Source organism: Zootermopsis nevadensis, unplaced genomic scaffold, assembly GCF_977971745.1.
Source record: "Zootermopsis nevadensis isolate Lab colony 2312 unplaced genomic scaffold, Znev_1.0 Znev_ptg000016l, whole genome shotgun sequence".
NCBI lineage: Eukaryota > Metazoa > Arthropoda > Insecta > Blattodea > Termopsidae > Zootermopsis > Zootermopsis nevadensis.
This window is the reverse complement of record NW_028259148.1, coordinates 2,964,388-2,992,214: the sequence shown is the minus strand read 5'-3', so window position 1 is coordinate 2,992,214 and position 27,827 is coordinate 2,964,388. Positions and strand designations below refer to the sequence as shown.

Here is a 27,827-nt window from a genome sequence, read left to right as displayed (position 1 = left end):
TAAGAAGGACGCAGGAGTACAGAGGTGAGGAAGTGGGGTGAAGGAGGAAAGATGGCGTCTGCCTTTAACGCTACGGACTTCCTGCATTCCTTGCAAGTCTCAAGATTACAGTCGCGTACTATAGTTGATTATTAATTTCTCGACATGGGCTCTGTTCCATGGGGTTCGCAGATTATATTCTGCAGTAGGCTGAAAAATGTTTTGGATATCATAATGTTTGCATCTCGATAAAAATAAGGACTTATATCAAAAAATAAAATATTTAATGAAAACTTAAATAAATTCAGGAGTAGGTAAAATAGACGAGTACAATTTTAACGACAAATTTATTATCATTTTACGAACACAGTGTTCCATTTAAAGCACAACCCTAAGTACAACAGTATTTTTGACATCCTTCGCCTTCTCAAAGACAACCATCCACCAAAAATCTTGTTACCTGATTCCGTACTTCCTCGTCAGGATACGCCACTGCCAAATGCTTCGTGAGCAGTGGCCTACAAACAAAGATGACTTCAACTCAAGTGTCACGGTGAAAGCCTGAAGAGTCCATTACACAAGGGCGGACCTGCTTCTGGTTTCATTTTTGTTGAATCGCGTTTTAATGGCACACCCTGTATAATTTACATTCAATATCACGACTTATCAGCACGGAATATTTTAACTGCGTTTACTTCCGTCTTCTAAAATGCTGACACACTAACAATACGTTAAAATATTCTAATTCTAACCTTCGGCTTAATAATAAATAACAGCAACTTGTCTTTTTTATCATGAGACAAACATTTCAATTAACAGTAAACAGAAACAGAATTCAGTTTATTAAACGAAATTAAGAGTATTCTGAAAACGTAGTTTAAAATGTTCTCTGCACGTTAGATCACGCACAATCGCAGATATGCAGTGGAAACAGTTGACAACTGCAGAATTCTTTTATATATACATTTATTTAAAAAAAAGAGAGAGAGAGAGCAGACAAATTCACGCGTGGGCTAATTTCACATTAACAAAAGTGCCCATTCATCATCAAATTTCTTTAATAAACTTTACTGATATAATAAATTCAGCCGTAACTTCCTTTAAGTTATAAAATGAAAAAGAAATGAGAAATGGAATATTTACACAAGTCATATATAATAAAATAATAAAAAAAGATTAATGATCCAGAAAATATATATATATCGAAACAGCTTTTATTAGATATACGAACTCCGAACTGACGTAAATTAAATATTTATTCAACTGGAACACGGTACAGAGATTACATTTATAAGTGACTCCAGTCGCGTTTACGCAATAAAATTCTGTCTCGACCAAAGAAAGTCTTCTGTTACGCAAAATGTGTGACGACTGTTCAACCGCATTTTTAAAATAAATTCCATAAAAATCCTCCACGTGCCAATTAAATTCGGCTCTAAGGATTCAATCGCCATTTTACTATCAAATTTACATTTTCCACTGATACTTACGAAGCACCAGGTAGTATACCTTCTTGACCTTGGCCCTATAAATAAACCAAATCTACAATTTTAAAATATCAAATTACTTCATGAGCGGCAAAGACTTCACACAAATTAAAAAGTCAAGTAATACTTATTCTCGATCATCGAGTATCTCGTCGAGATCCTGTTGTGAGTCGATGGGACCACGGCACGTGCGATGTCTGCACACGTACGCAGAGGCTTTGCCGCCAACCGGCTTCATCCTCCGAAACTCTTCGCACCGGCGGTACAGCACGCTGTCATCTCTGCCATCTGCCAGAGCCAGCACTCGTCCGGGAATCAGTTTTCCCTGCACGACGCCGAGAAGCGCCCTCGTATCCTCGGCGTCTGCAGCGCCTGCGACAAACACCTGGCACACAAGCAACACACATCACATCCACCCCAATTCGGAACAGTTCCTGCACAAAAGGGAAGTCACCCAAACACTCAAGAAATCTTTCAAATCGAAGGAACATCGAAACATCTGTCACAAAACAATCGAAAGTTTTCCAGAAAGGCACTGACAACTTTCCGGTTCATAATGACGAAAGTCCGAGTAATTTTATCGTAAATTTTAACATTCTGTACTTTCCAAAAACTGCATATTTCAATACAACTCCTGGACACGAACTTCAGAGGCAATGTAACGCGAACTTACCTGCGTCGGGGAATCGTGGTAGACCATGAGGGCGGACGTCATCTCTGGCAGAGCGACGGGGACGCTGCTGAGTCTCGATGTGAAGGCAGTGAACAACCTCACCGCTTTATCGCGAAGCTCTGCTCGGTCTAAGAAAGCGTTCAACCGCAAAAGATTGCTGGCCGCTACTGAATTACCAGAAGGCTCTGCCCCGTCTTGGTCTGAGAATAAAAATATACGTGACACGATCGTCTGCGGCCAGCAGCAGAGACGCTCTGGGACTACGGTAGTCTCGAGGATGTTGACATACTGTCCTCAGTGAATTTTTGCAGAACTGGTGATTTTAAATAGGCAAACACTTGGGCTACAATTTTATTTATACGTCCACTATGGACAGCGTGTCCATAAAATAATAATATAAATTAATTCCTTTTCTTCCGGATGAATCGTATGGCGATATTGGAGTTCTAAAGACTGAGAAGGTCTTCTTACTTACAACGCAAAAACGTCGATAACCTCGTAAGGACATATATCAAACTCAATCCATTTCCAATTAACAGTCTCTCTATTTAATATTACAGTTTAATGTATAATTATATATACATTTATAGAAGTGGGTTAATTGTCAGATAAATAGTTTCACCTGTTGCTGTTTGTAATAAATGACAATTTCAATATCCAATACGCTTCAGTGACCAATATGCCAAAGATACTTTATGGTACAGATGTTACGCGTGGAATGCAAAATTGGTGTCTGTACACAAACACCTAAAGACCTGCTGAAAAACAATTGTAGCGCGTTCACAATTCCGATATGGTCAGAACAGTAACAAAACAATGTTTCAAAATTCATTCTCATACAGACAAAACACATGGAGTGAATATAGTTCCAAATATTCCCGCGGGGAATATCAGTGACGGAATGTAACGGGCAGACTTAGTTAAAAGAAGTTAAACAAAAGCCATTTCATTTTATTTCATCTGACGTAAGAACTGAATTAATGTATATTTTATGACAACTGACGTAAAAGTGTGGCTTGTGCACGTTACCTAAGGTAATAAACACAAGATATTCCATAATTTACGATCTTCGAAAAATATTATTCGAATCATCATTCAAGGATGAGATGGGTGTGGCATGCCTGCAATGCCTGAATAAAATACCTATGCGTACATATGAGGATAATATTAAAATTTATTGTAGGTAAATAAGTAATAAGTAAGTAATATTTTATCAACAATTTTTATAGTAAACCTGCCTTTAATTATTAACACACATTTGTACACTAAGAACAGACATTTCGAAAGATGCGTCCTGAATTTCAAACATCCCACCAGCGCCAATACTGAAATTGAGACATTAATTAAACTCGATGCACGTTCAGACGGTTGAATTTTACAAGCTGCAAGCGTACTTTCTGAACTTGATAATTATCTACTCAATATGTACGCCTTTGATAGCTCAGATTATACAGAATTGAATTATAGGATGATTAATTAACGATGAATTGGAAATGATGCAAAACCCAAGCGTACAAATTACAGTACTAACACGGGAATTTGCATGGACAGACTGACAAAAACCACAACAACAAAAATCAATATGGGCAGCCAAGATTTAAAGCAATTTCCTCCCAAGTACAGAGAATGAGTACTAACCAACAGACCGTGATGATGGACTCGAATTTTTTTTTTTAAAAAAACAGTGTTGAAGAATTCTGGCGTTACCTTTCATTGTACGAACTCCGACCAAGAGAAAAGTATCGTAGTTTTCTTGTGACTCCGCCAAAATATGCCAGACATATTCAACCCATTCATCTCGGGTCCCTCCCGTCAAAGCCAGGTAGCTGCGTGTTTTACATCAAAAATTTTTCAGACTATTTGCGTCCTACATTTTCTGCTGATGACGTTAGAGGCACAAAATTACAGCCCATTTCCGGCGACTGAGACACTTCGTACATTGCGTACATTTTCTAGGAATCTAAATGTCTCACAAAATATATCACTTCGACGTCCACGAAAGAAATATTTATTTGGATAATAATCTCAACTTTCTACAGGAATAAATTGCAGCATAAGACAGACTAGCAGTTACATAGGTCTACAGATGTAATTACAAAATGTTTGAGTTCAATAACCCAGTTCAATTCTTAGCGTTCTCTGTCATCTTGAGATAACTTTACAGACCCTGACTAAGATAATTATCTGCATCCATTTTATATATCAGTGATCCCGGAAGTACCACTAGGAACGAAAATTTATTTAGACAAATCCATAAATGTAGTAGGTTGGCACTCATTTCTACTTCAAACTACACAAATCGTCCGTCATAAACAACGAAGTTTTCGCGCATCCGCCATGATGTTATTGCCGGCCGTAAGAGTTTATCAGACAGGTGGCCTCTAATGGCATAATGTTAATATAATATTTTATCGAAATCCGTCCGGAGGTCTTCCAATTGAAACACGTAAACAGGCATACAGACGGACAGACACGACCAGCTCTAAATACCTTCATTTTGTCCGCATCGTTTCGAAGGGTTTCGGGAATTTAAGAAGAAAAAAAAGGGTCCAATTCAGTATTTTGTAATTATTCATTATAAACTGACTGGTACCATAAGCTGAGCATTATGTGTAATTATACAAAATCCACTTTGATGTATGTTTGCCTTCTCTTTCAGTGGATGACTGCGTCTCTCCTCTCACAAAAGAACCGAGCGCGGACTTCGTGGAAAACGCGTCTGTTCATAATTCCGTACGTAATGCAGCTGATATAAAGAGTACTCAATACTGATGCTGGACTACAAATGTTCCGTACGACGGCTTAAAAGAGACATTTGCTGTGAGCTTCCTTGCCTTCAGGGGGACTTTGATAAGAGATGAAGTACCATTTGAAACATTTACAATAGAATAAGTTCTGCGTGATGGTTATTACACGATTATTATGCTACGAAGTGTGGGTATAATCGTGTTTAGTGCAAAACTGTAAAGCTTCTCAAGAAGGAAATGTGACATATTCAGGTAAGTGGTTTTAGACAAAGCGATGTGACGTCATGTGTGAACTAAACTAGGACATGGATATGAGATAAATGTGGGAGAAAGGAGAGACAAACGTATGTATGAAAGATATGACAAGAGAAATTAAAGGATGTACAAAATCAAAGTAATGTGAACGAAGCAAGCAGAACGGTGAAAGAATCATTTCTCGATTACTTTTAGCATGCTCTGTACTTGTATGACATTTTAAAGCATCAGATGTTCTTCCTAGAGCCCGTATTTCACGAATCTGGACTGCTTTATTTACTATAGATTATTTGCATGCCTTTCTTTCTTATAACATTTCGTCGACTTCATAACATTCAATAAAAAAATTACGGAAGCTGACAGTCGGTCAGACAGTCGAGAAATTCCTTGCTATTTATAAAACCCAAAAGGCCTCGCAACCGATTTGCATTCTGGGCCAGATGACTTCATGTTTCACTCTCCCACCCAACCTACCTTTAAAATACAAATGACTTCCATCTAATATCTAATCCCCCTATGGCCTCTTCCATCGTCAATCACCGGAACTACCTGATGTTTTCGGGCCGCATTGTATCTGGACGTGCAAACTGCGCGTGCGCATTCCACGATTTTGCTACTGCGCAACTAAAGGTAACGTCTTCTCATATCTCACCAGCTGTACATACCAGTGGGGGGGGCTTAAAGGGTTAAATATTTACGAACTGGCCAGACTACGTACAAATGCACCGAATCACGGAGCAAACGAAAATCCTCCGGGCAACTTGTACTCCCAAGTAGTGTATGAGGTTGACGCACTGGGCGAAGACGTGAGAACGGTGAGTATTTATACCGCCGCGCTGTCCATCATCTGCAAGTGATGACACGGGACGCTATATTTACAGTGCGACGTCCAACTCTCTCATTATAAAGGCTGACTGGCTGAAATCCAACCAACATACCTCGAAGGATTTTACAGTTAATGAAGCTAGCGGGAAATTGCTACAAATATGCTACGAGGAATTCAACTTTTTCTTATTTTTTTGCTCATGAACCTTATTTTAATTTGGCAGAAGGGAATAAGTGTCATGTAGTATCATGAATAAAACAGTCAATGTGCCAGAACGTGACTTCAAACTAGCATCTCCCTATCCACACCCAATTTCACTTTCCTGAAACTATGACTCTTTCGATGCACAATTTTTTTTTCCAGTTGTATCTACAAGCTTAATAACCTTATCCAAGTTTCCTGAGAAACTCAGAAACTCAGATATGGAAGGAAGGGTTCGTGCACTGATTGTACTGCATCGGATTTTCCCTGAAGGGACTTGGAAAAATTAAAATTTTAAAAAAATATCAAGACATCTGGACTCTGGGCTGACAATTGAACCGGGACTCCCGAATACGAAGTACGAATCCCAACCACCCAGCCTCGACACTCGACACTTTTGTGTAAATTAGTTGGTTACTGTAAGAATAATTTATGCGGAAACTAGTAATGACTCTTAAAACAGAAAATTGTATACGCCTATGCTCGTCCCAACAACTAAGCCCTTTTCTAAGTCCCATATCAGAAATGATATAAGCGTACAGCTGGCGTCACAATTCCGGTCATTCGTCTCCTTGTATTCGTCCGAATGAGGCTTTCCTGTACCTTCCATTAACTACAAGGATTTATGCCGGGCGTATATTAACCAAAGACACCAATTTGTCTGCCTGTAACAATAATTAATGTTTTTCTTCAAATTAGGCCTGTGTCCTGTACACTTCATGTTGTATGCTCGACCATTTATTAGGAGTAACGGGTGATGTCGGGACTGTAAATGACGAAAATGTGAGTGAAAACCGGAAGTATTCTTAGGAATTCGGAGGTCTGACAATTAAATAACCGGACTGATTATTATGTTCAACAACTAGAAACACTGGTGTTCGATCAAATGTCTACATTATTCCATATTCGTGTCAAACATATGTTAAGATTCAGTTCGTTTTGCGCTGCAGTTGGGATAAAAGTTGTTCGAGAAAATAAACTTGTTCAGATTTTTCAGAAAAGCTTTCCAAACAACCCGAAACTTCAGATGAAAGAGTGACTGGTGATGAAGATCTTTTTACTATAACTGATAAAACAAAACGAAAATTTCTACTCTGAAAAAGCTAGGCGTATCTGAGTACAAAATGGGTCGGATATTCAAACCAAATTTCAAAACCAGTCTATACCAACCGCTGGTATGTATCCACGCTTGACAAACTCCATGGAGCAGAGTCCTTTTTCAGACGCTATCAGCAGACTAAGCTAAGATGATGAACAAATGTGTCGCCTTTTATGGATCCGGCAGGTTTATTACCATCATCACAAAAGTCCGCCACCGGCTCATACCCTAAACCAGATTAAGCCGCCCCAAACACTATTCACTGAAGCCCCATTTTAATATTATACTTCCATCTACAAAAAGGTGTTCGAAACAAAACGTTCGTCATCACATTTCCCCCTCGTGCGCTGCCAATCGGTCATGCCTCAATAACTGAACTGTACCTTCCCTTCATAGAATCAGTCCAGTTATTTAACTGTCAGAACTCGTAAAGCTCATTTCCAATACATGACGTCCAAGTACAGTTTTTATGAACTGATTTATCCATTAGCAATTTCGCTATCCTCGTATCGGATACTAGTTAAAACTACTTCCACCCCATTTACGAACTGCAGGTGTCCGTTCTCAGGCTGCCAGTGGAAATTCGAGTCCGTCAAAGACTGCTGAGGCACAGTTCTGGCAAAATAAAACTATTCCGGAAATGCTCTCATTCCAGATGGGAAAATGTTAGTAGTACTTGTACAGAGGGGAAATTAAAAAGTAACAATTTTATCTACAAAAAGAAATGGAAAAGTTTGTCCGACAGCCAGTGAGTGCTGCATTCTGCTATTACTTTTTTTCAAAACGTGACATCGAAAGTTACCGAACTGGTTAAAGATCAGATTATATTTGAGCGATCAAACAGTTCTGAATCCCACCTCCTATCTAACAAACACATTATAATGTACAAAACTATAATTTTATCTTTTACTTAATAAAATAAATCTACCAGAAATGATATGTAAAAATCTTGACTGGATTCATCTAAATCAAGGCACGATTTAGTAGCGGGTTATTTTAAAAAAGTACAATAAATTTTTGTGTTGCATAAAAGCATGGAATTATTTCGCGATCTGAGCGACTATTAATTTCACAAACTTCATACGTGCGCGATTAGTGAAAACTCGTGTGTAGTGACCCTCCCTCAACTCTGCTGATGAAGATTACAGGGACGTACGTTGAAACCGAACAACCAAAAGAAGGTTTCCCAGAGTACGTCTTCCAATTTAATATATATTAAAACATTCTCAAAATGAATTTGAATTAAGCTTTCAAATTCGTCACACAGAAGCTTAATGCAGTTTTGGACAGACGAGAAATATTAAAATGAATTAGTCTCCGCCCTGAGCACGTACTGAAAATAGCGAACCGTCGTAGCTCATTGGACAGATTAAAGGGTATTTCCGGGAGGGGGGGGGGGTGAAGGGGTATATTTGGTTTGTGAGATGCTAGCTCTCACCTAGCAGATTCTGATGTTTTAATAACCATTTGGCCTTGGATATGGGTCAGGATTTATGTACGTTTGACACAGGCAGTATGGCCGCTGGAGAGATATATATATTCCAAGCACAAATATTATGACGTGTAAGCGGAAATTAGCAACTACCGTTCTGCAGTGTCGATTCTATCCTGAAGGTAAATGCTTTTCGAGAAATCTGCTTCAAACTGAACACTAAAGATAGGCACCTTCAGCCACTTCGCTATTTCAGTGTGAATCTATTTCACATTCGTTATTAGTGCAGAGACTGCAGTGATGTTAAAACGACTATGACGATATTCTGCAAAAAGGGAATTAGCCTTCTGAAGCCTAAGTTCGCCTAAAACTACTCCTAATATAATAGCCAGTGTTTCTCACGCTTGTGTGTACACATTGTGCACAGATTATTATAAAAACTGCAATGGTAATGTTGTTAAGGGATTCTCGACCACAGTTGAATTTTATTTTTAAATAAAAGAACATTTACCCGACTACAATGTTGACGTCATCGCCCTAACAGCACTGGACAATACATTTTTTAATCGCGTAAGACGATCATGTAAATGACAATAACAAAATTATAACAAAGACAGTTTTTATCAGCTATTTTTTTAGATATCAACTACCATGCAGTGCGAAACATGATGTTATTTAACTGAGATTAAACTTTTAATCACTATTAAACGTCATAGCCTCACATTTTGGTTAAAAAAATAACAACACCACTAAGAAAAATACAAAGGTGAAGAAACATGCACTTGGAAATCACCAACAAATTTCGCATTATTGTTGACAAATACAATAAAAACATAGAAATAAATACAGAATTAAATACAATGTTACTTGTTTTTTTTTAAACTATGACGCGACATAAAATTCTTAAGCTCGGTCCTGCAATGAGCTAGTCATAATTAACGCAAAAAGTTACTTTTAAATAATCTTACTAAAACCTTGTTGACTTGTGTAATATTTGAGCAACTGAACCGATTATAAAGCTCTTCATTGTGTCTCATTGTATCCTATGATTCTGCAAGATCTACAATGATTATTTATGAGTTGTTTCCTTAAAACAAAACAAATACAAGCAAAATTCCTTATAAACCAAAAAAAAAGTTCGTTTCTTAAGTTATTTTACGTCACAAACATAAATCAATGAATTACGAGTTAGGATTCCTTGTCCGGGAGTATTTTAAGATAAAGTATAGAATAAATGAGGAAAACCACGACATTGATCGGTGAGATTTTCCTACCCAATATCGCATATCCCAAATGCGAGTCAGAGATAACAAGACTATACCGACGACGGGTTTATATTTCATGTCCCGGGTAAATTCACAATTTAGGCATTCGATATTCAGGCTCTCGACATTAAAACACTATTTGATCCTGAAAGCGGTCACGGGGAAAAGAATTTTCTCAGACCACCTTCCTAATGCATTTCCCACATGAACACATAAAAGCCTTTAAACACACTTTATAATACGGCCACATAATGCGAGAGCAGTTAATTTCGATGTTAAAAATGACCTTCCTTGGCCTTATTTGAGTGGAGTAGTCTTTATGGCCTCTGAAAACTGTAAAACAGTAATATAATACGTTTGATCGATCCAGAAGAGAGAGAGATAGAGAGTTCATAAACACAGAACCGTAAGATATTTTCTTCCCTTCATAAAGCACGTGACGTCATTAGGCAAGTATTCCGAGTCGTCAGAACGCTCAAAAACCACAAAAGTTCTCTCCTTTCTGCGAAGCAATTCCATTAACACAGACGTCTAGACTGACTCTTTGGTTTCGAAACCGACAGTCTTTAGTTTCTTCATCTCCCCGACATTGTACTTCCTTCTGCCTGTCTCCTTTGGGGCAGTACATCTAATGAATTTTCGGACGCACTCCCTCAAGACGCTGTACCATCCTGTTTGGTGATGCACCATCTCGTCATCCACCATATACAGACGAAGTCTACAAACCCAACCCAACCTAACCTAACCTAAATTAACCTAATCCAACCTAACCTAACCCAACCTAACCTAACCCAACCTAAACTAACCTAACCCAAATTAACCTAACCTAACCCAACCCAACCTAACCTAACCCAACCTAACCTAACCCAACTTAACCTAACCCAAATTAACCTAACCCAACCTAACCTAACCTAACCTAACCTAATCTAATCTAACCCAACCCAACCTTCCTTCGCCAGAGATTTTGTTTAAATGAACAACGCTGAAAAAATCAAATCCGCCAATGTCCGTAATGCTTAAATTGAGAAATATATTCAAAGGGAGTCGTGGTGGGGTCTGGCGGAGTCTGCGTTTGGCGAGAATCTACACTCCATGCCGTATATACCAGGCTTATTAGGTCACTACATACTTCGAAGCGTCCGAACCTTTACCCCTCTCCAATTCGGGAATGGCTTAATGACTTTCCAAACACTAGAGGTCATCTGTACTTACAATTAGTGGCACAAATAACGCCAACACGATGGCAATGCGACCATCTGAGGTGGGTGGGTGACTTCGTATCCTCTTTCCTTGACACGTCTCCTTTCGAATCCAGCGTCTCTGAATTTAACTCCAAAACACCAGCATAAGCAGGTCGCCGACAGTATTAACAGATAAGTTAAAGTAAGTTAAACGCGAAGTTGTCTTGAGGGAAGTTCAGTCTTCACCTCTGCGCCTTCAAAGATTCCTCAGGTGGGCCATGCAGCGTCCTATAAAATCGGCACCCCGAAAATCTTTCCCGATGATAAATACGGTCGAAGCGTGAAGCTAAACACCCGCTTCAAATTACGCGAGATGTTAAGAATACCCGGAATTTTAGCTCCACGCCATCTACACACACCACCTTAGCGTGATATTTTGTGAACAGGGGCAAATTTAGAATTAGCTATACTAACAGCTGGGGTCTACTGTTAAATTGGCCGACAGTCTTGGACAGCCCTGGTGCACTGAACTTCTGTCAGTCGCCCTGGGACTACATTCGATACACGATTGATAATTTGTACTAGCGATATGAGTAGCAGCAACACACGTGTGTACTTACATTATGGATCCCTGCAACCAATAGCACGTAAAAAGGTAAACCTGTGTCGTGTTTTTTGTTGTTGTCTGTTTGGGATTTTTTTTTGTTTATACCAAGGGCGGGGATATAAAATGATACGAGAGAGAAATTTCATGGGGGAATGTTGGTGTGCGTGAATAAAATACACGTCAGTTCTGTTATTCACCCCCTCCACCACATCATGAAATGTTTTACTGTACACAAGTACGTTCGCAAACTTGCAGATATTTTATTTACATTACGTCTATCAAATTTCAACTCTGGAAGTTGACCACAATTACAAAGTGTAAATTCACCAAACATGACCCAGACTCCCTAAAAACACTTCGTAATAGAACTTCGGTAATATGAGGAACCTACTTTTTATTACATATTATTACGTTAATAAAAACAATAAGTATATATTAAATCTTGTCCGTCTAATCACAATAATTCTTATTAAATATTAAAATATTACAATAATTAACATTTTAACATTTAAAACATTTAAAATATTTAAAATATTAAATGATGTTCTTTAAATGTTAAAATGTTAATTATTGTAATATTTTAATATTTAATAAGAATTATTGTGATTAGACGGACAACATTTAATATATATTTATTATATCACAATATGACGCAACTTTACCATCTTAAAAACAATAAGGCTGAGATAAGACAGGCATTTATCACGGTAAGTTAAAATTAGTAATGCATACAAATTTTACACTGAAAATCTGAACCACTTAAGATAACACAATACTAAATCTGACCTAAAATAAACAGGTTGAGTGTGAATTGGATTCAAACAGCTCAAGACAGGATCCAGAGGCAAGATCTTGTAAGCACATCAATGAAACTTGGGGTTACATGAAACGATGAGAATTTCTTGATTAGACCGGAGGCCATCAGCTTCTGAAGATGGACTCGACTACATGAAGTTTCTTAATGGAATTACAGTCCGAACCAAAATACACCAGTGACAAGCGAAACCAAAGTCCCACGGCGCATGCTTCAATTACTCAACACACAACCAATATGGCCCATTATAACTGTTGAAGATAACGTTGGAGCTAAGCTTAATTAAGCACCACGTCATTAAATTTCACGTGGCGGAGATGGAGAAACATCTGCACGCATTCGTAACCTCGGGCTCTATACAGAGGTGAATGGTCAGCCAGGCTTTGCCCAGAAAACGCAATCCCGGTCGGTATCTACGGGTCAGGAGGCGGAAATAAGTTGGTCCAAAACACTAAACACTGGCATATCCCAGGAAAACCAAAATCCATGCCTCACCTTACAGCATTTTACACTGCCTTCAAAATTTTCCTCGTATATTGACACATATCGAAATACAACTTAGAAGATATTACGCAAATTAATAGCTTCTGTGGATAAACATAGCTGGTTGGGAAACCTGAAGGGAAGAGACTGCTGGGAAGACCTAGAAGTAGATGGGAGATAGGAGTTGAAGGAGACTGGATTTTGTTGGCCCAGGACAGGGTCCGATGGAGGGCTTTGGTTAATTCGGTGATGAACCTTCGAGTTCTGTAAGCCATCTGTTTGGTTGGGTCCACTATTTGAGAAGCCTGAGGGGAAGAGACCTCTGGGGAGACCTAGACATAGATGGGATGATAATCTCAGGCAGGATCTATGGGAGATAGGAGTTGAAGGAGACTGGATTTTGTTGGCCCAGGACAGGGTCCGATGGAGGGCTTTGGTTAATTCGGTGATGAACCTTCGAGTTCTGTAAGCCATCTGTTTGGTTGGGTCCACTATTTGAGAAGCCTGAGGGGAAGAGACCTCTGGGGAGACCTAGACATAGATGGGATGATAATCTCAGGCAGGATCTATGGGAGATAGGAGTTGAAGGAGACTGGATTTTGTTGGCCCAGGACAGGGTCCGATGGAGGGCTTTGGTTAATTCGGTGATGAACCTTCGAGTTCTGTAAGCCATCTGTTTGGTTGGGTCCACTATTTGAGAAGCCTGAGGGGAAGAGACCTCTGGGGAGACCTAGACATAGATGGGATGATAATCTCAGGCAGGATCTATGGGAGATAGGAGTTGAAGGAGACTGGATTTTGTTGGCCCAGGACAGGGTCCGGTGGAGGGCTTTGGTTAATTCGGTGATGAACCTTCGGGTTCCTTAAGCCATCTGGTTGGTTCGGTCCACTATTTGGGAAGCCTGAGGGGAAGAGACCTCTGGGGAGACCTAGACGTAGATGGAGGATAATCTCAGGCGCTATCTATGGGAGATAGGAGTTGAAGGAGACTAGATTTTGTTGGCCCAGGACAGGGTCCGGTGGAGGGCTTTGGTTAATTCGGTGATGAACCTTCGGGTTCCCTAAGCCATCTGGTTGGTTGGGTCCACTATTTGGGAAGCCTGAGGGGAAGAGACCTCTGGGGAGACCTAGACGTAGATGGGAGGATAATCTCAGGCAGGATCTATGGGAGATAGGAGTTGAAGGAGACTGAATTTTGTTGGCCCAGGACAGGGTCCGGTGGAGGGCTTTGGTTAATTCGGTGATGAACCTTCGGGTTCGGTAAGCCATCTAGTTAGTTAGTTAGTGAATAAACATAGAGACTGCGGTGTTAAATGTAAACATATGTTCAGCACATCGTTGACAAAATAAATCGGACTCTGAAGGCTTCAAACGCATTTCAGCGTTATTATGAATGTCTCCCGTTGTGAAACAAGCGAATTTGGACTAAACATATCTCACACCAACAACATTTCTATAGTTTTTAAACATAAATTATATCGCTCACGAGGAATCAGTCATAGTAAATCAGAACCTCACAGACTTTGGAACTCGGATCTATGATGTCGAAAATTTTGACTGGCATCCGTAGAAACTCGAAAATTTATAATTTTAATTGACGAGTTAAGGAGGAGGATAGGAGGACTGAAAGTTACGTTACAAAAATCATAAAATTATCAAACTCTTTACGAAGACAAAGCGACAGTCTCAAATCAGTACTCATACACGTTGAGCCGCGTCAATTACGTCATCGTATCAAATATTTCGTGTTTCTCTTTGCCCCACAAACCAAAAAGGGACAACGTACAGGGGCTTCGTCTCGTTGGGGGAGGTGAAGGCAGCGGCTGGCTGGCTGGCTGGCTGGCAGGGTATACACGAGCTTTCTATACACTCGCGAGATTAAACAGGAGAAGAGAGGCAGAGTAATCAATAATAACTCATGGGTTCAGCAAGCTGCTACCTGTTTCCAGCCAGGTGAGGTGCGCGGACCTATACAGACCATTCGTTTAGCTCAGCGCTCAATATCATTCAAATATGGGCGTCAACAGATTCTTCCAGATGCAGTGTAGGACCTACGTTTTCAATTTCCCTTTCCATGCATGAATTACGAATACTATTAAAATGGATCTTACAGATATTAGATAATTGTGGACTAGAAGAATTCTGTCTTCTGGGTTGTTGCGCTGTGCAGTCTGGTCGATGTGAACCAACGTTTCGGAGGTCATACTGCCTCTGTCGTCAGGGCGATTAATGAGCCAATCGAGCGTAAAATGCTAGGTTTATAGGGACCAGGAACATTCTGTGGAATAATTCTTTAAAATTCTAGACTATCTTTCCAAACTGACTGCGTGGGAAATTAATAAGACATTCTGGTGCTGATGTATTTTCGGACAACCAGAAAAATTTGAATTCCCTAACCATTTTCTTCTGTTTGTTTAAGTATTATGTATTCGGGGGGGGGGGGGGGAGACAGAGAAGTAAACGAGCAATATTATTTTATTTCTAATCAACTGTTGTTCCAATATATCGTGAAACTAACCCAAGGAATTACACACGACATAAAACAAACTGCAACATTTTAATAACGTCGTACGAACATCAACTGCAGATAGTTTATAAATTATTTGTTATGCAGGGTACTGACATAAACAGATGACTTTTGTAAACTCTAACGACACGCCGCGACACGTCGGCAACTTCTCCGTCTTTATAGTATGACAGGTTGCCTATCAGAATCAAAGTAGGCGATTTCAATTGTACCCAACATCACTGCTGAATCCAAACCAATCAGACTGTTAAGCTGGGCTACTTCTGGTTCTGTGTCGACCGAAGTTAGGATTACAGCCCAAGGCTGACCAGTGCAACCTGACGTCTTAATTAGGCCACCGATTAGTTGCGGGAAGAACTCACAAAATCCATTCATACACTGCAGTTATTTTTCTCTTACGTCTTTTATGTTTGTTTACGTTATAATCAGGTAATGCGAGCTTATAATCTAGCATTGACTTGCACTGAAACTTGTGACTTTGCGTTGTGGGTTCGAATTCAGATGGGCACAAGACGAAATCCAAAATTAATCACATTTTAATGTTATTATTATGGTTTATTGTTATCACGTAAGATTTATTTACCGTCAGCAGTTTTCATTATTCAGAAACAATTAACTTACCAACATCCATTATAATTATTATCATATATTATTTCAAAATACCAAATGAATTTCCACTCGTGTTGATATAACGTCACGTGTTCGCGCGTCCGCCATGTTGTTATTGCCGGCTGTAGATTTTCCTTGATCCCCCCCTCCCCCGTCCCCCAAGTTCGAAATATGTTACGATAGCTACAATATCAAACCCCAAAATCGAATTACAGGATTTACATATCAGTTTCTCGTATTTGAGGCTCGAGACAACGATGTATGGATTTCGCGTCACTCAACAAAATGGCTACTTCACTTCGACCATTTCGCTTTAGGAATAGCAGTACACGGTGCTTCTAGCAAAAGCTACTTGACAGTGCGAATATCGGAAGTGTAAGGCCATAGAACGTTGTGTTAAACTGCGTGAGTGTAAGTGAAGAGGATGCGACTATTCAGCTAATTGTTTGTTCAGGCACTGAGCCAGTTTCTTGTTACCGATCTGGTTTAGATACACATACATTGACGACGCTGCTAGAATCTAACCCACAAGTCTGAAGTGAACTCAGATACAGTTGGAATGTACAGTGGCCCTACACTCGTCAAAATTAGTACAACACCAGTGTGGGCGTGTTCCTAGTCCAACGACTTACGGTGAATTAATTACAACTGAAAACAAAATCCTAGTAACAACATAAGTTTGTTTCAAAACTTTCCACTGACAAATTAACCGCGTGTAAAAATGTAATATGAGAATATTAATATTACGTTATCAAGACACTACAGACAAAACAGATCATTAACCTAAAATGTTAAAGAATTTATTCTCATGAATTGAACGGAGAAACGTATTTTAACCCAACAAAATAGTTTTAGCCTTGCAGTCCAAAAATATTCATTCAGGACAACCTACACGTAATATAACGTAATGTAGAATAATATTATATAACTATCCGAAACGCCTGCTTACTGAGGGGTTGTGACCCACGATGGTAAGAAGCAGATTTAACCAATTCCTCGTAATAAATTATGACCAATAAACACTTCGTGATACGGGTTTTTATGGGGGGGAAAAGCTTTCAAAACTTTTATTTCTTCCGCGAATTATGTTTTTCGCTGTCAATGTTTTATATAATAAAGACCTGGTCACAATCCAATTACACCAAAATCAATAATCACAGCACGTTAAGCATTTGCAACGCGAGGGTTTTACAGTATGCCACAGAAGTTAACAGCTCACGGTCAACTCATTAACCTTAGATTCACATTCCCTATACGAAATATTTAATAAATGTTTACGTCACAGCCGTGGTCTCGTGAAATCATTCCACTGACAAAGAATGGCATTCTCATAATGGCCGTCTTCAAAGCGAATCGTTCTACTGATAATCTTCACTAAACAGGAATACGACGATCAGATAATGGAGAGTTAAATGGTGGGATGAAAAACTAGGCGAAAATCTCGACATCACTTGGGACAACAGAAAATAGAAGTATAATATTAAAATAAAGATGGCTGTCTTCTGGGACGTTTCAGAGGTACTTAAAAGCCTCCATCATCGGGGCAAAGCGAACAGCAGTAAACTTCTGCATCACTAAACGTCGTCAATTGCCACTGTCGCGAAAACTCAAAATTTCGCAAAATTCTCAATAGACGTTCGGAGTAAATATGCGCCTCATTCACATATCCAGAACTGATAAAACTTTTTAACACTGCTGATTTGTATTCGGACGTCCTCCGTTCGAATCAGCCGAGACAACGGGCGGTTGAGACTGACGTCTTCAACATTTTTTTCTGTTCCTTCAGCTGACTGCCAGGATATTACCCCAGAAACTACGTAGTTAAAATCTCACAACGCTGACTTGGTTCTATACGAATTCCCATACGTGGGACACGTTCCAATAACGGGAAAAATATGAACTACGAGCCGACACTGGTCCGCAGTGCGTAGTTATTCACCAGCTTAACGAAGCCAATAGTATCACCCTTTTCAAACTTGGTTTCCGACAACACGTAAATCGATAATTCCATGAAGAAAAAAAACAAAAAAAAAACACAAACCATTCCGCAGAACATGATTTTGAGGTTGGAAGCAGAATTGGACAATTCGTTTCCATTCTTCGGGGTCATTTCATCCACACTGTGCGACATCTGCTCTGCCCTTTTATATTGCCTATATATACGTCTATGCGTTTCAACTCTGTTCCTGCCTTCAGCTCTGTACAACGCTGGCCTGTTTAATATTATTACTGGTCTCCCTGTAGTAACCGAACACACAATATATTCATTCACCCATATCTTTAAAAAAAAAAATATATATATATATATATGTAGTCTATTTACGAGCGTCTGTTCCGATTGTAAATTACTCTGTTGTTTCATCCTACTTAATTCGTAATTAAAACTTCTCTACCTTCGTCTGTTTTTATTATATTTAAAAACGACACCTAAAAACACACGAAAACCTAACGCCAATTCCCTAAATAATCACTGTTAATCGTTCTTACATCCATCATTCTATGTCCCATAATCGTCTACCTGAATACTTATTATATTTACGGTCTGATTCAAAATATCAAATCACAAGAGTACGAAATGAGGCCAAAATGATGGAAAGAGATACAGACGTACTTGGGCGAGTCGACATAAATCGATACGTATCGCTTGGATGAATAAACTACACATTACACGTGCTGGTACCACAAATAAAACACGTGATGGTGAAAAATAATTCTTACAAAGACGTTAAGAGCGGTTTTGGGGGGGGGGGGGGGAGAGAGAGAGAGTTTGCTGCTGTTCAGCTCAGGAACTTTTATCCTCACATTACCTATCTAAAAATATAAAGATTAAGGTACACAAAACTATAATGTATCTCTTTCTTCTATGGTGTGAAATATGACCCCTCTCTCTCTCTCGTTCTATACGTGAGGAACATAATTTGAGGGTCACGATAACTGTCTTCTGGGTTGTTGCACCGTGTATAGTCTCGCCACGTTTCAGAGATGAGATGATCGCCCTGATTATGGAGGTAACAAGCATCTCTGAGGTGTCGGGAAACTTCTACCAGACTACAAACCAGGAGACAGCCAGCTTCATACTTTATAGAACACAAAGGATAATAACCATGCTCACAAAAGCCCGACACTGGTCCCTATCCTAAGCCAGATGAATTTAATCTAAGCCTCTCAAAACCTATTTCCTCAAGATTCGTTTTAATATTATCATCCCATGTACGCCTAGCGGTCTCTTTCCTTCAGGCTTTTTAATAAAAATTGTGTGAGCATTTGTCATATCCCCTATCACTACGCAATCACCTTTCATAATCACGTAAGTCTCTCGTTCCATCATAAACGAAAACTGCGTTATCGTAGATTTAATGACGGCAGTGTTAATCCTACAAAAATTTTAACAGTTAATTAAGCGAGCTAATGAGATGACCACTAACGGGTTTGGCATTTATCATACCAAAGAAAATATCAGAACAACAAAATTGCAAATGCTGCCAGATACTACAGCTTTTTCTCTCCTATGTACGATCGTCTACTACAATATTTTTACAAAAGCAATTGATTTACAGGTGTTCTTTTTTTTATTATTCTTTTAACAGCCTGCGTGCATTCTCTAGTACGAAAAACAAGTAATTACTGCTTCAAACACACAGATGAATCGCTCTGTCCTTTTCGGCGTTACAGAGCGGATAGAAAGGCGGACCGAAACAAAGTTAAATTGACGAGAGACCGAATTCGTTCAATTATTCCACTTTTTTTATACATTTTCATTAGTTCTGGGGTGAAGTACAATTCGTTCGCTGCTTCTCTCATAGATGGCAGGTTCTGTCCGTGTGCCGCCACACACCAGCGAGTTGAATCCTGAGCGGCAAAATGTGTCTTGAATGACGAAAGACGAGAAGCTAAACGAAACGCAGGACCGTCGTGAGTTCCATCTATTAACTACATCACACAACTACAAAGGTTTTTGACTAAGGCGTATCACTGAACTGATTACGTTGCATAGTTTCACGTGATGACAGACGCAGAGCCAGCTCCCGAAACGTCGTTTTAAACTAAAACGTGAGAAAATATCCACGAACATCGCTACAATTACATTACTTTAAGATCTTCATTATCAATAATGATCCTGCATCGTAAGTGGGCTGTACTGGCAACGTTTAAGAGGGCCATACTGCCTCCACCATCAGGGTTTCAGATTAAGCCCTGATCAGTACTGAAACGAATGAGGGTACGGCAGGAACAAAACTAAATATTGCACCCTCTTCAGGAGGCTAACGGAAATGATATAATAATATTAAAATGTATATATGGAGAAATAATTATATAACGAGGAACTTCGTAATTGTACTTTCGTCGAAAATGTTACGGTGATCAAATAAAGTAGGATGAGATGGGCTTGACATGTAGCATGCATAATAAAGATGAAAAATGTGCTAAAGATTTTAGCTGAAGAATCCCAAGGGAAGAGCTCTACTAAAATCTTATTACGACGGAATTTCAGAGAAGACCACAAATCACAAAGATGCTGATTATGTATGCATTTCCATTCCCCTTCCCCCCAGTTGCTTCCCACCCTCACATCAAAATTTTTTTAAAAAAAGTACAACAGACAGCTAAGAATGCAATGAGGTAACGACTTACCCTCCTTCTGTCGTACGAGGATAGAGGCGTCTGAAGCCGAGCTGGTGAAGTAGCCGGCGCCGTCGTCGTCCCAAAACAACTGATCCTGTCGGTCCTGAAGGACTTCGGCCCATTCAAGCCAGGACGGATCAAAACACGACTCATACAGATCCAGCAGTCCTCTGATCACAAATGCGTAGTCGTCCAAAAATCCCTGTATTGGTGATAAGCTGCGGGAACAAAAATTCTTATATTCAGCTATCCAGTACGCGGCGCTTCTGGGAATTATGCACGGCTGCAAAAAATTACTTTCTAGAAGAAACAGTTCATAAAATAAATATAACACTCACATTTGTGCGACGTCGCCATCCGTGCCCCTGTAACAACTTCTCAGCAATGTTTCAGCTGTTGGATTATACAGGTGTTTCTTTACGAAGTTGGCAGCGGTGACTGCCCTCTGAATATAGCCGTCGTCCTGCAGCGCTTGGCCGGCCTTCGCAAATCCTGTTATCATCAGACCTACAAAGCCAAACATCGATTAATTTATTAAATATTATAACAACAACAACGATGATTATGGTAACAGTCAGAGAGTCCAAATACATTGTATTTTGAAAGAAAAAAAATTAAAAAAATACATAAACCTGGGGGGGAAATGTTTTGTAGGTTGCAACTACAGTCTTACGCCCAGCTTCAGAACTCCGTACCATTCCATGCTGTTACCATCTTGTCGTCAAGATGCGGTCTTGGCCTTTTCTGACGGGCCTCATACAAGATTTCTCTGCCTTCCTTCAGGGCCGCATGCACTGTTGCCACATCCAGTTTCAACTTCTCTGCCGTCTCCTCCTCACTCCCCACCACTATCAATACATTCTGGTTCTTCAGTTCATCGTGTGGGTCCTGCAAAGACGATCCTTCATTTTTAACGACGCCTGGCTAGCTAACGTTGGCTAACGTATGCTGTATGGAGTACCAGTGAACCACAAAGTAAGACAACAAACATTTTATTTTTCAAAGTGTTAGCCCTGCTAACACGTCTAAAATATATATTCTGCCCCTAGTACATTTATGCTTTGCCGATAAAATAAAGGTGAAAAAAATATATGGTTTTATTCCTTACCTGGAAAGGGTTAACGTTCCCTTGGGGCTTCACGTCATAATGTGTACAAAAGACAGTGGCCAGACAGTGCCCACTAGTGGCATCTATAGGCTTACTAAGTAGACTCTGAATTTCATTATATGTCCAGACACAGAAGGCTCCCTCTTTCTTACGCGAAGCGCCATGACTGGGGTAAGAGTCAGCATCTTCCGCGCTATAGAAACCTCCGCTCTAAGGAACACGAAAATCACATGAATAAGTAACAGTTCTTCTGTAAAACTTGCCCTCTAGATACAATTAATACGTAAGGACACGCTATTTCTCTCTTTAAGGATAATTATTTTATTATCCCTGTGAAAACTTCTACTTAAAAATCATAATTATTTTCTCACACGCAATAATCAGTAACTCGTAACAGACATCCAAATACGATTATTAAAACATGACAAAATTAATCCTACAGAGCAAAAATTTCGAGACATCAAAAAGTCACCCAAGTGGTTAAGAAATTTCCTATCTTTCCGAAGCCTGAAGACTCGCACGAGCACAAAAAACCTACTTTAAAAAAACTGAGTCTAATCAACACCCACACATTCTATTTCTTTCATTCTCCCATCTAAATCCCAGGTTTTCAAAATTGTCTCTTTCATTCAGGTTTCTTGACTAAAACTTTGGATGCACTTTTTAACTCCCCCAATCTACATGTCCTGCCCACATGCTACAACTCATATGTCCTAAGTTTACCTTGTCGCTCAAGTCCCTGTCGACATATGTCAGTATATCCCTCACAACATCTGCATAAAAAGGGTCCTTGGTAGCGACATATGCGGCTGAATATACCGCGGCCAACTGAGCCTGGTCATATAACATTTTCTCAAAATGGGGTACATGCCATCGATCATCTGTGGAATATCTCGCAAACCCCTGCAAACAAATACAGTAAAAAAAAATCAGCTACCCTTCCAGATAGTCTTCTCTTCAGGTTTTCATATTAAATTTTGCATGCACTTTTCATTTCTCCAATGCTTGCTGCATTTCCATTTCCAAAACTTTATTTTCAAACTCCCCTAATCGTGTTATTTCCCTTCGAGTTAGAGACCAAGCTTCACACCCATACAAAAGAACAGATAAGATTATAATTTTAGGTTTCCAGAAAGGGGACATGAAGATAAAAATTTCTAAACTGAATTACTGTGATAAAAGATGAATTTCTTGAGGAGTAACATACAGCAAGCAGGAAGAGGAAAATATTATAATTTTCACCAGAAATGGCCGAAGAAAAACACAAAAAAGTCCCACTTTGGACGCGCAGCCTTGAAAACCATGAGAAATTTATTTTAATCTAACCTGAGAAACATGGTCATGAATTCCTCCTTTAGCCATCATCTTCAGGGTGTGAAGACACATTTCAAGGGCTTGTTTCCCTGTTTCAGAAGAAGGTTCCCGAGAATAAGCATGAAACAAGAAATTTAAGTTGACAGGTTGAGGAAACTTTGGTGCCTCTCCAAATCCGCCATGCTGCGGTTCGTAACTGCGTGTTAACTGCTGAATGCATGTCTTCCAACACGCTTCACCAGGGACTTCCACATTCGTCCCTGATGACGCTGCATCCAATATAGATGTCCTTCGCATTATTTCCACGATCATTGCACCAGACTCTGAGAATTTCTGCCGACTATCTTTCCACTAAACATATAAACATTTCAAAATAGAATATAATCTGTTGAACAACCATTCTACAATCAATAAAAATTTAAGGTTACAGTTCATTTTTTTACTGAGATAACTTATTTGTATCAATCACTCGGTCTTTGTTTCAGTAAATCAGATAATAAATCTTTCAGCTAATAAAACAAAAGTTCTATAAAAAAAATTAAAAAGATTACCTATAACCTTCTTTTATCATGAACAGCTGTGTTACTTCACTTCATGAACATCGAAAGATAATGCAGACAAAATACCTGAGATGCTATGATGGAAAGAAGAGATTTGAAGCCTGGCTGACCATAGTAAGTATCAGCTGGAGGAAAATATGTACCACCATACACCGGCGTGAGCTCTGGCGTAAGCCACACGCTCATCGGCCACCCTCCTCCACCAGATGTGGCCTAGAAACACAGTCCCAACTGAACCCTATTGTATACAACACAAATAAAACGTCACCTGCTGGGAAACATGGAGCAGGAGAGTAAGAAATCCAGGTTGCGGCCATCTGTCTGCTGGAGGGAAGTAAGTTCCTCCAGCAATGGGTTGAAGGTCCGGAGTCAGGAATACACTCATCGGCCAGCCGCCACGCCCGGACGTAGCCTGGTGGAGAATGATCCTACTATGCCGTTACTGCAGCCACATTGAAAAATTCAAACTTTCTGCAAAACCATCTTTTGATATGCGAAACAAGATTCACGTATATCACATTCCCACCACACAGCCTCTTTCCAAAATACACACACTGCGAATTATATTAAAGTATATTGCACATCCCACGTCACTAAACAGCTGGCTGACAATCTGCCGAGTAACCTAACCTAACCTAACCAAGGTATCTGAGATTCCCAATCCCAATCACTTCCATGCACAGGAACGCATTTAGTAGCCATTACTGTTGTTAAATTTTAACCAAATTTTATTATGGATGGATGCACACATAACAAAGCTAATACGCACATTTGGAACTTTTAGTTGTGAATGTATGTAAAAGATTTGTATAAATTATAAATGTTTCTATAATCTCCTACCAAATTAAATTTCATATGTCTAATTATAACGTATCATACGGTACTACAAAAAACAGACCACAAAATGCACAGTTTCGATTCACCACGCCATTATTTTCTGTTTCTATCATTCTTAATAATGTTAAAGGAAATAATTTGTTTACGCCAAGGATCATAAGAAAAACAGGTACTTGTGGGTTATCGGGACACATCGCTTTAAAAATAGGTTAGGTTAGGTTAGGTTAATGTGTGTGGATAAATGACATATACTTGGAAGTTATTATATTTTATTTCAATAAATGACAACTAACCTAACCTAAGCCAACCTATTTTTAAAGCGATGTGTCCCGATAACCCACAAGTACCGGAAAACATAAATAAAAAATGCAGACTCATTAATTATTAAAGCATGTGAGACACGCAGTCATCACTAGGCTATAAAAGATTAAACAAAATGATATTAATTTCCAATACTTTTTGGAAATGCCAAAATACATAAAAAAACCAATTCCATGCATTTTTCAGATTATCTGTGCCGGTCCCCCCCCCCCCCCCCAATTACCACTCATAGCTGAGAATTTACTGTATTTGCTTTACACATTCAAAACTCAGATATTCAATCCATGACACTGATTTCTTACTCTTTTCTTTTTACAATGGCAGAATTTCTCAAAAAGAAAAATTTATTATAGGAAAAATATAATTGAAAGAATAATAGTGACCACATTTTACAGCATGATTTTTAGCATCACAAAACTGTTGTATGCTTTCTAAAAGAGCTAATAAAACAAACAGTTTGGGAAATTTAAGCCACTTAATCACCTGAACAAACGTCATGTACATCTTGTCTACATCTGGCCTCTCCTCACGGTCCACTTTAATATTAACAAAATTTTCATTCATCGATTTGGCTATATCTTCACTTTCAAAACATTCTCTTTCCATCACATGACACCAGTGACATGTCGAATATCCGACAGACAGAAAAATTAGCTTGTCGTCTATTTTAGCCTTTTCAAATGCTTCTTCGCCCCATGGGTACCTTAAAAATCAGAGAAGTACAATAAGAAACTTAACACAAAGTGACAGCCATCTGGGATACTGTGAAGCTTAATTTAATCTATGAAATGGTATGACATAGAATTAATATGGGTAACAGTCGCAATATTCTCCGTATTTGAACATGTGTGCTTTTTACTGACAGGAAAACAAAAAGCTGAAGATTTATAAATAATCCACACACTTTACAAACTGAAATTCAGAATCAAAGGAAATGAACTTCAATAAGTGTAAAAGAATTTCTTATACCACTGGGAAATATGTGATTTTGTATGATTCACTTTCAGTAGAACAATTTTAAAACATGGATAGGTCTTCATTTAGAACCTGCACTAGAAGTACATTTTCAGTATTTCAAAAGATGCAACATAACTAAGAAGACCACGGTGTTTCTGTTGAGATGTGGTACACATAAAAGTTTTAAACTGCTTGTACCAGTCAACAGGGTTGCCAGCATGTTGTAGTAAATATGGAGACTTTTCATAAGCCAAACGGTTTTGATGTTTTGGTGGTGTGCTCACATCCCCTCCTGTTGCCATGGTTGTGTAGCTTAGCCTGTCAAGCAAAAGGAATCAATTAGCCTGCAATTACTTTATTAAAAGAAGTACATGTGGACTACATTGTAAGCAAGTCTCTATCTCTCGTATTCAAACACATTAAAACAGAACATAAATTAAATATCTATCTAATAAAATATGAACACTTGAAGAGAGTGAAATTGACAGATGTATTACACAGAACCTCTTAAAAACTGCACTTAACTGCACACTGAAAACATCTCATTCTGTTTCTTACTTAGATTAGACCTCTGTTTAGGTTATACCAATTACAATAATTTGTAATTTTATGTTTTAAGATTACTTGAAATCTTTCGATTTGTACCTCAAATTTCAATCTAAATCAGATACTTCCATTTTCGCACCATAATTCTAAAATTTCAGTCACCAGGTCCTCTAATATCAAACGCAAAAGCACTATTACTTTGCAATATATACTCAACTAGCAACAAAGAGACACTGCAAGGAAAAACTTTATACAGCTGACCATGCAAGTCATTCTATTTAATATGAATGCCATGAAATTTCAGTTCACGAACAGCTTTAGTTTAAATTACGACACGACTCTAACCTCTTAATATGAAACAGCTGTTTCTTGTCGTCACTTATTCGTCTTATGAACAAGAAGGAATCGTCTAGACAACAAAAACCTGTAATTCTTTTAGCCACGCATGATACTAGAGGCAATGACTGCAATCGTCTAAGAATCATAACATAAAAACTTGTATTTTTGCAACTTTAAATTAATTTTTCATACGTGGGCAGTCATTGCGGTAAATATACAGTACTATTGCGTAATGATGAATGTGACGTTAGTGCCACACATTATACCAACATAGGTTAGTGCTTCCTAGTAGTACAACAGTAATAAATCCTCAGTATAAATATCGCAAACCTTCTTTCAAAACCGAAATATGGGTTTCAAAACTAATTTTTATCTTTCCGAGCTTTCAAAGAAATAGGTGAAAGCAATATCACAATATAAAAGTGCATTATATTTCCCCACCAATGTGATACGACACAACACATTAAATAAACAATGTTGGGAACACCGTAATTCTGACCAGTAATATGTCAAAGATATGAAACTGAAAGTATGCACTAATTTGTTTAAATATTTTCACACACAAGACAGTATTAGGTCTTTAACCAAAGTGTAAGATTTGGGAGTAACCTTTTTCAATGCAGTCATACAGTATTTGATGTTATTCAGTGTAACTGATATGAAATCGCCCTTATACTTATTGTATAAGGTTATCAATTTTGAGTGTGATTTTAATTTTTGTATATATGTCTCAAAGAATTTCTTAAAAAGGTTCACAACGTTAACTTGTAGGGCTGGACAATTTTACATGTAAGAAGTTATTACATGGAAAATTTTTAATTTAATTATGGTCCTACTTGATGGACTTTGAAAACCAAACTTCTTAAAAGGAAAAACTTTCTCAGAATCTTATCTGGTTATAGCACTGTGTAGTCTGGTAGAAGTTTACCATTGTTTCAGAGGTCCTTGCTGCCTCCATTATGAGGGTGATAACCACATAACACACTTCAACCTAGAAGACAGTGATCTTTATACTCACCCACTACCACGAAAACCTC

General features: G+C 38.8%; 1 protein-coding gene across 3 annotated transcripts; it reads right to left on the bottom strand.

The window, feature by feature from the left end:
- Positions 1–307: 307 nt before the first annotated feature.
- Positions 308–27,024, bottom strand: LOC110834401 (spermatogenesis-associated protein 20). Of its 3 annotated transcripts, none has more exons than XM_022073510.2 (12): positions 26,797–27,024; positions 26,104–26,223; positions 25,432–25,651; positions 24,059–24,202; positions 23,243–23,581; positions 22,640–22,819; positions 21,917–22,126; positions 21,504–21,696; positions 21,147–21,315; positions 20,818–21,026; positions 2,140–2,339; positions 308–1,851 (listed from the first exon to the last, which is right to left on the bottom strand). In XM_022073510.2, the coding sequence occupies exons 1-12, from the start codon at positions 26,934–26,936 to the stop codon at positions 1,594–1,596; spliced, it is 2,382 nt and encodes a 793-aa protein (XP_021929202.2). In that variant the 5' UTR covers positions 26,937–27,024; the 3' UTR covers positions 308–1,593. The 3 variants fall into 3 exon arrangements, with proteins under 3 accessions (XP_021929202.2, XP_021929201.2, XP_021929203.2); XM_022073509.2 differs by lacking the exon at positions 24,059–24,202 and adding an exon at positions 23,857–24,003; XM_022073511.2 differs by lacking the exons at positions 24,059–24,202; positions 26,797–27,024 and adding exons at positions 23,857–24,003; positions 26,551–26,790.
- Between the last annotated feature and the right edge of the window lie 803 nt (positions 27,025–27,827).

Excerpts from the sequence above, each read along its gene's own strand:
- LOC110834401 (XM_022073509.2), bottom strand. The coding sequence starts at position 26,936 with ATGATTCTTAGACGATTGCAGTCATTGCCTCTAGTATCATGCGTGGCT. Across the intron at positions 24,004-25,431 it reads TGTACATGACGTTTGTTCAG|GCCACATCTGGTGGAGGAGG; the intron begins GTGATTAAGTGG and ends CTGTGTTTCTAG. Across the intron at positions 21,316-21,503 it reads GATGGTAACAGCATGGAATG|GTCTGATGATAACAGGATTT; the intron begins GTACGGAGTTCT and ends TTGGCTTTGTAG.